Source organism: Glycine max, chromosome 19, assembly GCF_000004515.6.
Source record: "Glycine max cultivar Williams 82 chromosome 19, Glycine_max_v4.0, whole genome shotgun sequence".
Classification (NCBI taxonomy): domain Eukaryota; kingdom Viridiplantae; phylum Streptophyta; class Magnoliopsida; order Fabales; family Fabaceae; genus Glycine; species Glycine max.
This window is the reverse complement of record NC_038255.2, coordinates 49,411,788-49,426,892: the sequence shown is the minus strand read 5'-3', so window position 1 is coordinate 49,426,892 and position 15,105 is coordinate 49,411,788. Positions and strand designations below refer to the sequence as shown.

At 30.5% G+C, this 15,105-nt stretch overlaps 1 protein-coding gene across 2 annotated transcripts; it reads left to right on the top strand.

The window, feature by feature from the left end:
• Window positions 1–200: 200 nt before the first annotated feature.
• Window positions 201–6,855, top strand: LOC100790750 (probable serine/threonine-protein kinase At1g54610). 2 transcript variants are annotated; one of them, XM_003554633.5, is made up of 8 exons: window positions 203–541; window positions 677–1,074; window positions 1,409–1,693; window positions 1,795–2,112; window positions 2,553–2,780; window positions 3,548–3,648; window positions 3,978–4,095; window positions 4,846–6,855. In XM_003554633.5, the coding sequence occupies exons 2-8, from the start codon at window positions 727–729 to the stop codon at window positions 5,164–5,166; spliced, it is 1,719 nt and encodes a 572-aa protein (XP_003554681.1). In that variant the 5' UTR covers window positions 203–541; window positions 677–726; the 3' UTR covers window positions 5,167–6,855. The 2 variants fall into 2 exon arrangements, with proteins under 2 accessions (XP_006604832.1, XP_003554681.1); XM_006604769.4 differs by lacking the exon at window positions 2,553–2,780 and having other exon boundaries at window positions 201–541.
• Window positions 6,856–15,105: the final 8,250 nt, after the last annotated feature.

Here is a 15,105-nt window from a genome sequence, read left to right as displayed (position 1 = left end):
TAGTTTTGTTAAAGAAGACACGAAAAAGCAAAGCAGTGTCCTTCTCCTCCTAACGCAATAAATAAAGTGAAAAATTATAAAAGATTATGAATTACGGATTAATTGGGCATGCCTTAGGAGTTACGAAACAGCTAGGAAGTAAGTAAATACCCGTCAATTTAGGAAGACATAACATTAAACATATTAGAGACTGTAATAATAGCATGTAACTATGTATACATCTACGACTACCACTACAAAAGCTGTGTTTGGGATTTGACTTGTGAGAATCAGAATGGGAAGAAGATCTCTTCCTTTTCTTCTTGTCTGAGACCATAAGTCCAAACACACTCTCTCTCTTTCTCTTTCTCATTTCAGACACCAATTTTCACTCTTCTTGTACGTCTTTGCACTTCGCAGCACACCATAATTTTATTTTTTTTTAAATTCTTTTAATTCCCCCCCAAATTGAGAGCACCCCATTCATAAATTTTCATTTCACTTTCCTCTCTCAACCAGATCACTGAATCTCGCTGTGCTCGAAAATCGTGAACATCATCAGGTTTGCTTCTGATTTCGATTTTAGTTTTAATTTCGAATTGAAATCGTTCTCTGTCGTATAGTGAAGCTTAGGTGCATTTATCTTATTATCGTTTTTTTTCCGATTGGATTAATTAACGTGTTAATGGTTGTTTAGGTAATTAGGAATCGGATACTATGTGGATGGATGGAGCTTAGATTTGAGGAATGGGGTGTGTGATTAGCAGGGAAGTGTCGAAGGGGGTAATCTCTGATGTGAAGGAGGAGAGGGATTTGAGTGGTGAGAGTAAGAGGAAGGTTGATGGAGTGTCAGGGAGCAAAGATGAGGTGGTAGAGGTTCAGAATGGTGAGAAGGAGAAGGAGAAAGGTGGTGAAGGGGTGCAGCGTGGCAAAAGGAGAAGATCGAAGGCGAATCCGAGGCTGAGCAATCCGCCAAAGCATTTGAGGTGGGAGCAGGTTGCAGCTGGGTGGCCACCGTGGCTCACTGCAGTGTGTGGGGAAGCACTCGGTGGCTGGATTCCGCGAAAGGCCGACACCTTTGAGAAAATTGATAAGGTGGGTGGATTTGTTTCTAATTTGGGTGTGTGCATTGCATTGTGTTTGAAATGGAAAAGCATTTCACAATCTTGGATCATTCCTTATCTGGATGTGCTGATATGGTTTGTTTGAAGTTCATTGCTGCAGATTTTATACAATATACCCAGTGTTGTCAAAAGTAAAACTCATGATTGACTATTGATCTGTTTGTAATTCGTTTGTAGTAGAATTAACTGGAATTGAATCAGTGCATTGTTTAGTAGGGTGAAATGAACTTGTGTAGTGTAGAATCTGGTGTTTGCTTCTAACTATATTTTATTCTCTTCTCTTGGTTCCTTGTTTTTCTGTCTAGATTGGGCAAGGAACTTATAGTAATGTGTACAAAGCTAAAGACATGATGACAGGTAAAATTGTTGCCCTAAAGAAGGTTCGATTTGATAATTGGGAACCTGAGAGTGTAAAATTCATGGCGAGAGAGATTCTTATTTTGCGAAGGTTGGATCATCCCAATGTTGTAAAGTTGCAAGGTTTAGTTACGTCAAGGATGTCCTGTAGTTTGTATTTGGTGTTCGATTATATGGAGCATGATTTGGCTGGACTTGCTGCAAGCCCAGGAATCAGGTTCACAGAGCCTCAGGTTAGATCAGGTTTGCCTTAAAATTACTTGTATCATTTGGTAATTGGTACATTTTCTTTTCGAGTAGGATTTGATGTCTCCAAATACTGTCTTCATTGCAGGTAAAATGTTACATGCATCAGCTGCTATCAGGACTTGAGCACTGTCATAACCGTCGTGTACTTCACCGTGATATTAAAGGATCAAATCTTCTTATTGACAATGAAGGAACACTTAAGATTGCTGACTTTGGACTGGCTTCTATTTTCGATCCAAACAATAAGCATCCCATGACTAGTCGTGTAGTAACCCTTTGGTATCGACCTCCTGAGTTGCTTCTTGGTGCCACAGATTATGGTGTGGGTGTAGACCTCTGGAGTGCCGGATGTATTTTAGGAGAGTTATTGGCTGGGAAGCCAATCATGCCTGGTCGTACAGAGGTAACAATTCACATATCTCATCTTGTTGGCTTGTATGATTTTTCTTCATTTTCCTGATTTTCAGTGTCACAAGTATCTTAGGTAATTCTGTGAATCTGTGTCTTATAGTACGTATGCCTTTGTGAAGATAGAGAGGTGCTAGTTATTAGAAGGATATTAATAGTAATTTTGCTTCAGTTATCTCTATGAAAATGAAATGTGGATCAATAACTACCAAATTGCATTGTCTACAATGTATAAATACTCTGTTTATAGAAAATGTTCCTTTTTAATTGGTATACTACCACTGGATCTTACGTTTAGTTCTAATATCTCTTGCATAGTTTGTCGAAATTTCAAATTTGCATGGCATAGTTTGATTCAATGATATATCCAATTGCATTTATTTGATGGTTATAAGAAATCACAAATAGATTTTTTCTAAGTCTTTACTTGCATAGGTGGAACAATTGCACAAGATATACAAACTATGTGGTTCACCTTCCGATGAGTATTGGAAGAAGTCAAATTTGCCTAATGCTACCTTGTTTAAACCACTAGAGCCATACAAGAGACGCATAAGAGAGACATTTAAAGATTTTCCACCTTCTGCTCTACCTCTCATCGATACACTTCTTGCAATTGATCCTGTAGAACGGAAAACTGCCTCAGATGCTTTAAGAAGTGAGGTGGGCTTTTCAAAATTCCAGATCTTCTTGTCATTAAAATACTGGTGTGGTACTCTCAGATTTTGTACTGCCTTGTTATTGGTTTTATTATTTCATAGTCAAACCACTTTGATTGTTCTATTGATGGTGCATTGTGCATATGGATTTTCCTTGATGTCTAAAACACACACTTGAAGCTCTGTTTTGTGACATGTATGAATAACCTGCGTATTGAGCTACATGAAGCCCTATAATTCTCTTGATGTGGAACCTGTTTTCATCAGGCTATATGATCCTTAACAAAAATTATAGCTAATGAATCTTTTGATCTTGACAATAAATCTTCTGAGTGCTTGTCTCTTCAGCTTCTTGTTTTGGATATCTTATCCTAACCATGTGCTTGAATGTAATAACCTGCTACTATAAGAAAATATTTCATTAAATCTGGAATATTTTCTAGAGTTGATATTCCTCTCTTAAGCTGTGTCTATCTTAACCATAAGAATCCTATCTTGGAGTAGATTCAACAATTTGCTTTATCGTGTTTTCTTTTGGAATTAAACTTAAATTAAATTCCTGCATGGAATGGATGACTTGTCTTAGATCTTCATGATAAAGTATGTAGATGGTCTAAAATGAATGTAATATAGGTATATATGCATAATAGCTAAGAATTGATAAAGTGAAATTACCTTAAATCTGATTTAGGTGTTATTGTTGAGTTTTGATAATCTTTTTAAAATCAAACTCATACATTTGCCTTGTTTGTCTGCTCCTACATCCTGCAGTTCTTTACCACAGAACCTTATGCTTGCGATCCTTCAAGTCTTCCAAAATATCCCCCAAGCAAGGAAATGGATGCTAAACAACGGGATGATGAAATGAGGAGGTATCTCTGCTCTAAAGTTTCCTTTCTGCGTACCAGAAGTATTTGCATATTTATATAAGGACTGTAATGAGTAAATGTAGGGTGTTGACCCTGATATTACCTACACAATTCTATTTGATATACTTAAGATTATTCAGTGAAATTTGTAACCTTGTATTATTTAACAAATATACTCTAACAACAAACAAACACACTCTGATATTTATAGAGATTATCAGAGTGAAAAAAAAAAATCCTTTTGTCTCTTTGGTTAATGTTTGCTAGTTATAATTTAGCCATCCTACTGTATTTGACTATGTCTAAGACACTTTGTGTATATGAATGGTCAGACTAAGAGCTGCAGGCAAAGCTCAGGCTGATGGTCCAAAGAAGCATCATACACGTGATCGTGCTGCAAAAGCTTTTCCTGCTCCTGAAGCCAATGCTGAGCTTCAATCCAATATTGATGTACGTTCAAAAAGAGTACTTATATCAATAATCACAAGTATACTAGAGACGCTTTGCTTTGTTTATAAAACCACCGAATAGATGTGCTTTGAGATTATTATATCTTTCAAGAATGCTTAATTAAATGAAATGATTGAGAGTTAGTAGAAAGAACAATCAGGATTTGGCAACAGAACTTTTTTCTGTCTCAGGCTGACACGAGTATCTGCCAAAGTGCCAATAATACCATTTTCAACAAGTAGATTATTAAGATTTAGTGCTCAATTTGTTTCAAGTACCGGTACACTTTGCTGAATTTGTCTATAGTAATTTGAATCGCAGTTAAGCTTATAGTTATCTTACTTCTGAATGAGCTTTAATGGTTGTATGCATGATAATTTTTGAAGCAGCTTGGGCTTATCTCTTTTCCATCCTGGAGTGCTTACTGCTTAGATATCTGCATGTTTAGGGGCAATATCTTTTGATTAGGTTCATTGGTAATGGTTTCAGTTCGGTATTCAACAAATGGTTTGTTTAGGATACACATGCCGAGGGATCAAAGATCTCTCCTGTGTTAATATCTTTATGTTTTCTGATTCTTTTGTTTTTGTTTTTTGTGCTTTGTTTAAGGATTTTATTTTATCCTCCATTTCTTTGTATTGCTAGTTGCGTTCTAATGAACTCTTATTTTACAATAGAAAGTATATGCATGAATATGCATCCAGTCAAAAGTAAAGATTAAATTTGTTACTATGATTTCTTGTGTAACAGAGAAGACGTCTAATCACTCATGCAAATGCCAAGAGCAAGAGCGAAAAGTTTCCTCCACCACATCAAGATGGACAAGTTGGTTTTCCTTTAGGATCTTCACATCACATTGATCCAGATACTGTTCCTACTGATGTCTCTTTTACTTCAACCTCCTATACTTATTCAAAGGAACCATTCCAAGCTTGGTCTGGTCCCATTGGAGTGCCAAAGCGGAAGAAACACACTGCAGGTGATGCATTGGACTTGTCAAAACCACAGAAAGATGCCCTCAAGGACATGGTTAGAGGAAAGAAAATTTTAGATATTAGTACATTCTTATAGAGTTAATTAAGAATCTGCCTTTGCTGCCTCATTTTCGGGTGCAGACCAACTGCTGCGCAATGCGCTTTTGAAAATGTCGTGCTGCTTGCCCACTTCCTGAGTAAAAGTATAATAGCTTCTCAGTTGACAGCAAGGGATAAAAATCATCCCCCCCCATCTTACACCTTCAATTTCTTTCTCAATTTTTTATTTCTTGGTTTTTATTAAATGAAAATTTTCTTTTCTGTTCAATCTGTTAGTATGATGAGAGAATTACTACTTTGTACATCGTGATTTATTTTTTAAAGGAGTCCCGTGTTAATATCTGAATTGTGTTTAATTTTTTGAGAATTGTAATACATTTTTGAAACTTTGGTGTTCTCATTTCTAGATAGGTATGGATGGAAAGTCTCTTGGGGGATGAAGCCAGCAACGTATCTTGTAGGTTGTGTTTGAAACCCACGAAACTCCGCCGAACGAAAGTGAGCGGAGGGAAAAGAGTACAAGATCCAATCCTTGCTCCGTTTGGTTTTAAATAGAGAAGGAAATAAACATAGAAGGGCTAGTGGGGCCCAGCTGTCTTTTATGCTTTGATTTAGGAAAGAAAATGAAGAAAAAGAAATGGAAAGGAAGAGAAAATAGATAGATTTTTACGTTATTTGGTTCAGAGAAAAATAGAAGAAAGAAAAGTAAATGATATACTTAAGTAAATTACATTAATGGCCTTGAAATTTTATAAAGTTACATAAATTTCTTCTAATTCTTTAACTTTTGTAGTAACTTCTCTTATAGGAAAGGTCGGTAATGTCTATATCTATCTATATAAAATAATAGACTATCGAAAATAAACTTTTGTCCTCATTCTTTTATTCAACACGTGTCCTTTCATATTGGCAAAATGAGAATTTTAAAAAAATTATACCAGCTTTTCACGAACCCTTCTCAGTTCTGAATCTTCGTTGCATCGCTGCTCTGAATCTTCGTCGCACATGACCATGGAGGCTGCTTCTGTGTCGAGAACGAAGGGGGATGTTTGGGGTGCAATGTTGAAATCTATGGAAGGGGGAGTTGTTGTGCGGTGTTTGAGGTGGTGGGCCTGGGTTAGGGAAGCTGAAGCGGCAAGTTTGAGGGAGTGGAATGGATTTGAGGAATGGGGTTTGGTTTTGTAAAGGGGAGAGACGGAGAAAGATGAAAGTTCCTAAACTTTTGCTTTGTTTATCTGGTTCTCCTGTTATATAATATTATTATTTTGTTGTTCACTTTTGTCATTTGCTAAGAATTGGTTTCGAGTGCTAGCATTTAACTTAATTTTTTTTTATTTTATGTCAAGATAATTTTTTTCCTATATCTTAATTATAAAGAGAAAATGACCCTAAAAAATTGTATGTATCTTTATTCTCGGATTCTACTTAGCATTACTGACTCTTTAATTAGGGACAGATCCACATCAGGTGTTCAAGGAAAATTACGTGGTTATAGTAATTACAGTCTACTATATTTGGCTATCTAGGAACAAGCTGATTCTGTAATAGAGGTTATTAGCAAGATTAAGTTTCTTATGTATAGACAAGTGTACCTGTTGCATTTATTTTAACATCTTGATATAGGTCTTCTTGTATTAAGGACACTTTTGATTTTCTTTAACTGCGGGGTATGCCCCGTTTATTATTGTATCATTTTGGGTTTAATATAATTTACATTTTTTCCCAACATAATTTTTTGCCATAATTTTTCCACCTTCAAAGTATCTCTTTCAAAATTAAATAACCTTATTTCTTGTAGACCAAATATTCCATAGAATGAAGCACCATCATATTTTTCACCACATGTTTGGAAATTTTCCATGCAGGCCATGTGTTATTTGACGAAAGTGATCCTTGGCCCATGCAGGAAATATCCTGCAAATGTCCAATAATTTAAATCATTTTCACCATATAACATGTGACACCTCGCAAGAAAATATAACATGGTATGCATCTTCTTCATCATTGTTACAAAAAGTGCATGTAATCCCACCATTTTTCAATTGGACATGTCTTTTATTAATCTTTGTAGGTAATCTATCTTACAAGACTCTCCAAATCATAAATAAGACCTTTGGTGGAATTTTAATTTTCCATAGACTCTTAAACATCTCATCCTGATGTGTCCCAACTCTCAAATTGAGTAAGGCTAAATATGATGAATTAATCATGAACAAATTTGATGGTTCCGGTTTCCAACACCAACAATCTTCTCCAAGTCCTTGAATAACCACATTGGTCATTAAAGAATTGAACTCCTCAACCAAAGTTTTTTCCCACTTAAACCAATCTCTCTTCCATTTAAATTTCACTCCCACCTACCTCCTATCCATCTATCCATTTTTTTCACATCTCCTTTTGTTCCGAGTTAACAAACAGACTTGCAAATTTATATTGGAATCTCTCACCCCCTAACCACCTATCCTTTCAAAATCTAGTTTTAGCTCCATTTCCAAATTTCCACTCCACCAATTCCTCAAACCACACACTACCTTCCCCTCCACACACCAATTTTAAATCTCTCCACCAAATAAATTCATGGGAACTCACTCCACCCTCACCTAAGGCTTCCAAACCCAAATATTTTGAGTTTAAAACTCTTTCCCACAAGGCCCCTCTATTGTGGAACAAGTTTCATCTCCATTTAGCAAGTAATCTAGTAATTCTTTTACATGATCATTAACTCTTAACTCGGGTTTAATGGGTTAATCCAACCATACATGTAGTATATAATATGGTCTTTAAACTTTGACTCGGCTGTACTTAATTAATTATTTACAAAACGGGTATCAACTCCTTGATCCAGCTCGATCAATTTAAAAACAGAACTGCTATACTAGTTTAAAACACTTGCTCTAATGTCTAGCATAAGCTCGTTATTCTTTATCAATTAATGTCTCAGTAACCTAGCTATAAGCCTCCGTTCAGTCTTGAACTCTTAAATTATGTGCAAAAAAACCTCCAACACTTTGGTTCAGCTTCATTCCATCAAGAACAAAAGGAATGACTTGGTTATAACATGGGGACTTAGTTTATGCTAAGAACTAAGAACTCCTCAGTTATGTAAAAAATAAAACAAATAAAAAGTTTTGAGCAGCTTAAGCTTTATAGTTCAACATTTTTAAATCAAAAACAAAATAATGCTTACCTCAGGTCTTAACATCTAATCCTTTATTCTAAAGTTAAACTACTAGATTTTACCAACTTGAACCTGTACATCTCAAATCATCCTTAGAATCCATAATTATGCAGAAAATATCAAGAATCAGATTTAACTCCATTCTATTTGAAAATAGAAACTTACTAGATATTTAAACATTGCTGTCAAATACAATAATTAAGTCTTATTTTATTTGAAGCATTTAACACCATCCATGACCTATGCTCCTCAACTTTACAATAAAGTTCATAGTAATGCAGAATAAGGATAACAAACTTAGGTTCAGCATCATCAACTATCACATAGGCTTTATTCAATTATTCTATAGTCTTTAATGCCTAGCAATATGCAAGGGAATAAAGCAACCTTATCATTATTGTAGTAATTTCTATACCAAAAGAAAAAAATAACTGTCTGTACCCAAAACACACAAGACTCTTAAGTTTTTATCACAACTTAGCACCTTTATTTAGGTAGAAAAATGAACTTCACATCCATGGACTGCAAATAGCAACTATCTCATGAATAATTGTAAGAAGCCCTAACACTTTACTCATATATCATACATAAATAACATACCATTTTGCAAAATAGTGTTTAATTAGTGCAAAGAAGTTATAATTCGTTTTAAATTCTGGGTTTTCTGCCATAGTTTATATATTAGTAAGCAAAGACTGTTTAGTTAGTACATCATGATGTTCCTTTATTAATTGCAGCAAAATTCTTGTCCATAAGAGAAAGGGACCCATCATAATATAATGTTAAGTTAGGAAACACATACTAGAATAGTTACCTGTTCATACCTACACGGTGCATATATAACTTCTTAAAATCTACCATACTTTCTAGGCTAGATAATGAGTCCCATTACATCATTGAAATAATCCCAAAAAAAGGAGATAATTGTATGTATATCTTCTTTTGTTAACCTGGATATCTCATACATTCTAGGTATTGAGATTTATGGGTAGACCTTTTTCAATAGATGTTGTTTCATGCAAAAAGGCTAGATATCAAACTTTTGACCCATACTCAAATAATATGATTATCTCCTGACTGTGGTACACTATGTTTGTGGCATAATCATTTATGAATAATAAAAAATGCCCTGCAGGACATTATATAATTATATAGTACACGATTGAAGTCTAATGATAAGATGGATCTCTCTAGATATAAATAGGTGATTTTTAACATTAGAAAACTTTGAAATTATCCTCTTAATATATATTAGCTTTATTTTTATATTTCTTAAAACACTAGATGACGATATGATTATCATTCAGTAAGGTTATTATATATTATATATTGTAATATTTGTACTCTGTTGAGGTATAAATGAATGAAATCAGAATTATATTTTATCTTTTTATTTGTAGCTTTATAATATTTTCTCAAGAGTAGTGATAGAATAGTTTACACCACTCTATCATCTATTTAGCTATATTGCTAGTTATAAAAGTCAATTAGAGTATCCTTAATCACATGCATAACCCCTCCTATTATTATGTCTTCCACCCAAACAAATTCAATCTCCATCCTTATACAAATGGTATTAATTTTGATTCTAGTGTGCAATGGAAATCATTATAACACACCACAAAACAGTGAGCTGAACACTTAATGGGAAATCACTTCATAAAAAAATAATTGTATCCTATAATTATTTTAGTTGTGTCTAACTGTAAGACACAAGATTTTTGTAGCAGTAAAGAAATTAAGAAAATAATTTAATTACATAAGATAGTAAGTTAAAAAAATTGTGATGTATATTTTGAGAACTCTCTCCTAACATCTTTCATATTTTTTTATAAACCAATACAATTTTATCAAGAATGAAAAAGTAACAACAGTAACATGAGAAATGCTCTCTAGTTTACCGCTAAAGGTATACAATCCAACGTAAAAAAAAAACCATCCCTTGACACTTCAAGAGATAAAATAGTCACCACCTAACCATACAGTTTTTTATTTTGGTCCTAAAGAAACACAATACAGTTTCTTCTTTTTTATCATAAAAATATGGTTTTTTAAAGGCACGTTAACCATGACACCTGTGTATATAACAATATATTGTTCCACCCATGTAAAAAAAGAATTTGTGCATCAAACCGCCAACCTCTGTGCATAGAACTATTTCTGCACACCTATCATGAATCATCTAACAAGAATAGTATGAAAGAGATAATGTAAATTGGCTTGACACACCATACACTTTTGGTCAAGCCTTGCTATAAAGCATGATCTTCCTGTCATGTTTAATAGTCCCTCATTGATCATAATAATGATCCAGGATGTCCAGAGGGAATCATGGGTTTAATTTAATTATCTTTGTACAACCTAACAAATCTCACCCTACAGATTGTTGTTGATCGATACCATACTTCAAAGTTGCATGAATACCTAATGGGTGGAGTTTTTTTTCTCTGATTTGCAACCTAAACAAAAGATTTGGCATAAATTGTTTACAAAATATGTTTTGTCACACCATTTGAAAAATATTCTCATATGATAAATAAATATTACTAATATATTTTTAGTGATAATTTAACTTAAATATGATTTTAGTTTTTTAAATTTGATTTTTTTCCCTCCTAAATCAAAGTTTAGGATATACATGATGAGAGAGAAGATAAAACACAGCATTGAAAATGGGGAAACACACATCTTGTCAAGATAAAATATAGCTGGTGAGGTAGGAATGGGGAAGGACCACTAAGCATAGATATTAGTTAAATACTAGTAAAGAGTGAAACCTAAATTTAAAAGCTTCTGGAGGCTATTGACACTGACAAGCAGCAGTGTACTCTTGCATACAGAATGGTTCAGTCAGTTTAGGGGATAGTGCAGTTATCATTTGTTTGGTGCATTAGGGTGGTGATGGAACATTACACTGCTCCTGCCTGCTACTAGTGTGTATTGTTCATATCAATACTTATCGTGAATAGAAACCTTTCACTGCATGCCAAGGAAGAGTAATCCCCAGTAAGCTGTTGTTATTACTTATTACTACTTTTCACAAAATAACTATATGCAGTTACAATTACACTTAATGTTAAAACTAAATTTGTGTTAATTAATGTAAGTGTTGGGTGAAATGTATTCAGATTCTGGAATTATCTATCTAGAATTAAATTTAAAATATTAATTAAACTGGATAGGTTTACGTGTTTGATCATAATTATTAATATGGTGTTTAAATATTTTGTTAAGAGTAGTGTTTAAATGTTTCAATAGTTTATAATTTTATTTTCATTTGTAGTACAAAAAAATCATACTATTTTTAATTTATAAAAAACGAATAATACAAGACAAAAAATATGATAAAACTTACTCTCTTTCAGTCCCTAACCCAAAATTAAATGTTAACTATTAATTGTTATTGTTTGTCTTGACGGTCACTTGTCACTCTTTCATTGGAGATTGATGTTTAATTAAGTGCACTGAATTAATGTCCAATAAAAATACGATACGTGATGTCACACTTTTATTGAAAATTGATGTTAATTAGGTGCATTGAATTATTGTCCAATAAAAAAATACGGTTAAAGATAAGCAATTAACCGTCAATGTCCAATTTCGTGGTTGGGAACGAACTAACTAACAAGATTGTAAAACAATTGAAGACTAAATTCATAAATTAAATTATAGAATGACCAAATGTGTAATTTTGAAACAAATAAAGGGACCAAATTTATAATTTTGTCTATATTTGAAATACATACAAACATTACATAAAAATAGAAATATACTCTAATAGAACATACAATAATTTATATAATCATTTTTTATACATCTCTATCTCACTCTATCATTTATTGCATTTTAAATTGTAATTTCTCTCTTAATTAAACACTTTGTTGTACAATTTAAATATATAAAAAAATTAGATAACAATCTTTATTGACTTAGATGCAATTTTGGTTTTCCTATTTGTCAAAATCCATAATTTTGGTTCTTTTATTTTAAAATAAAGATATTTAATCCTCATATTCTTTAAAATCTATAATTTTAGTTCTCCTAATTCAAAATAAAGATATTTAGTCCTCCAGTTTTATAAAATTTACCACTTTTGTCTTTCCATCAATTTCAAAAAGCATTGGTTCGTAAGAAATTAACCTTAATATGCCTCAAATTCAATGTTGTGACACAAAATTATTTGTTTAATCTACGAGACAATCGACGCTTTCAGTTTTAACAAAATGATTAAAATGTTGAATTTTACAAAAATAGAAGACAAATGTCTTTGTTTTAAAATAAAAAGACTAAAATTATAAATTTTAAAAATAAAAGGATTAAATGCATCTATTTTAAAATAAGAAATCAAAATTACAAAATTTAAAAAATAAAAAGGTTAAAATTATATTTAAGTCATGTTTATTCTCATAACACTAATATTAATGTACTTATTCATGTGGTTTAGTTAGAAATAAACTGCATTCCAATTTTACCTACATGATTTGAAGTAAATCATATATTAATTTATTTGCTGCCAAGTAAACGACAAAAATCATGCAAAATATATGAATAATTAAGATTATGTTTCACAAAAATAATTAAAAAGAAATAGTTAAAAATAGAAAAACTTGTTAATAGTTGAAACATTAATTGATAGTTGAAAACTAATTTATCAAATGATAATATTTGATAAAATTATTTGTTTAAGTAACATAAAAATATAAAATAACATACATAAACATATTTATATTTTATATAAAAACTAAATTTTATTTTATGGTTAAAAATGTATTTTGAGGTTTTATATTTTTAGTTTGTAATTAATTTTAAACTCATAATTATAATTTTTTATTTATAAATAAGTTATTTTAATTACAATTTTAGTTTCAGTTATTACATTTTTTTCATATTAGGCATTCTACTACTAATCTTATATCATATATCAAAATACTTTTAATTAAGTATAAAATAAAGTTAAAAAAAAACACACTTAAACTAGACATTCTACTTTTATTACCTCAATTCATGTAATAGTTACAACCAATTGTCTAATATAAATTTATTAAAAAATAAAATAAAACTAAAATTTATCTTTGTTAGTTTGGTGAAGTATAATATGAATGAGTCAAAAATCTTATAATATTTAAAAAAGATAATAAATCTTTTAAGAATAATAAATAAATAAAATATAAAAGGCCAGTAATTAAACCCTAACATTTTAAAAACATACTTCAAGTACAAGTTATTAAATTTTTTTTATCAAACAGTTAAATAAATTTTTTCAGCTAGTAAAAAAAAGCTAAAAGACAATTAAAATAGACTTTTACATTGTTTTAGTTTTTTAAACAATTTGTATTTACTTTTTTAATAGTTATATATAGCTTAAATCCCTCGACAATTAAAAATATGATTAATAAAAACTTTTTCATTATATTCACAATATTTTACATTTAATCATAAAAAACATGCTTATTAACCTTAAATTTTGTAATGTATTAAAAAATTATTATTATAAAAAAATAGATAAAAATTTTGCAATCTAAAAGTTTGAAATATTTATAATGTAAATTAGTTGGGTGAGGTATATGGTGAAGTGATAGTTGTTTCAAATTCATTATTTTTAATGTTTGGTATCTCTTTTTTAATCAACTGACATTCCCGGAAAATGATGTTTTTTTTTATAAAAAAAATAGCTAGGTTTTTTCACAACAAAAAATTCATGGAGGGAGATGAGAATTTAATTTTTTTACTGCAGTAAAGATACCACATTACTCTTGTTAGACTATTTAACGTGGTAAATAATTAAATATTATATATCTCTTTGATTACCAGACAAATTATATAAATATTTTTAAAAATATTTATGATTCATCAAATAAATTTCATTCATACCTTAATACCAAAGAATCATAATTCTCATCATCCATGATTTGTGTGAATAATTCTCGAACATTTTAAAAAAAATCCTACCAAATGCCACCTAACGTTATAATTAATAATTTATACAATATTTTAGTAAAATTATTTGCTCTTTATTTCATTATTTATATTTTTGCATGGTATTTATTTCTCTCTTGCAGTTATGTTTAGTAAGTTATTCCAGCTTATTTATAACTTTTTTTATCAACTAAAAAAACTTGTTTGGTAAATAATTTTTTTAGTAGTTTATAATATTCTTGAAATGATATTTGAAATAATAATTTTTAAAATGCAATTTTCTATATTCTAGTTTTAATATTTTATCTCCTTTTTATCTTTAAAATGTTTATTAATTTTCCTTTTTTAAAAAAAGTAAAACAAAATTTTGTTATTTTTTCAATCATTCACATTATACTTCACAAATTGACAATGATAAATCTTAGATTTATTTTATTTGTCTATTATTTTTGAATAATTTTATATTATACAATTTACTTTAACCATTACACCAATTAACATAATAAAAATATAATGTCTAATTAAGTGCATATTTTTTTACTTTATATTAAACTTGAATAAAATTATTTAAGATATAATACAAGATTAACAGTAGAATATATAATATAAAAAATGTAATAATTGAAACTAAAAAATATTTTTAAAATAATGTATCTATGAATAAAAAAATTATAAGAGCTTAAAATTAATTAAAAACTAAAATTATAACACTTTAAAATATATTTCCATCTAAAAAAATTTATACAAAAATATCATATAAATATATTCATTTATGTCATTTTAACTACTTGAACAGAGTAATAAAATTTTAAAATGTAATAAAATTTCATAAAATACTTATGATTTTTAATAAGTTAACTTAATAACTTTTAAATATGAATT

Coding starts and splice junctions, on each gene's coding strand:
- LOC100790750 (XM_003554633.5), top strand. CDS start 727: ATGGGGTGTGTGATTAGCAGGGAAGTGTCGAAGGGGGTAATCTCTGAT. Junction 3,649..3,977: donor CGGGATGATGAAATGAGGAG/GTATCTCTGCTC, acceptor ATGAATGGTCAG/ACTAAGAGCTGCAGGCAAAG. Junction 4,096..4,845: donor AGCTTCAATCCAATATTGAT/GTACGTTCAAAA, acceptor CTTGTGTAACAG/AGAAGACGTCTAATCACTCA.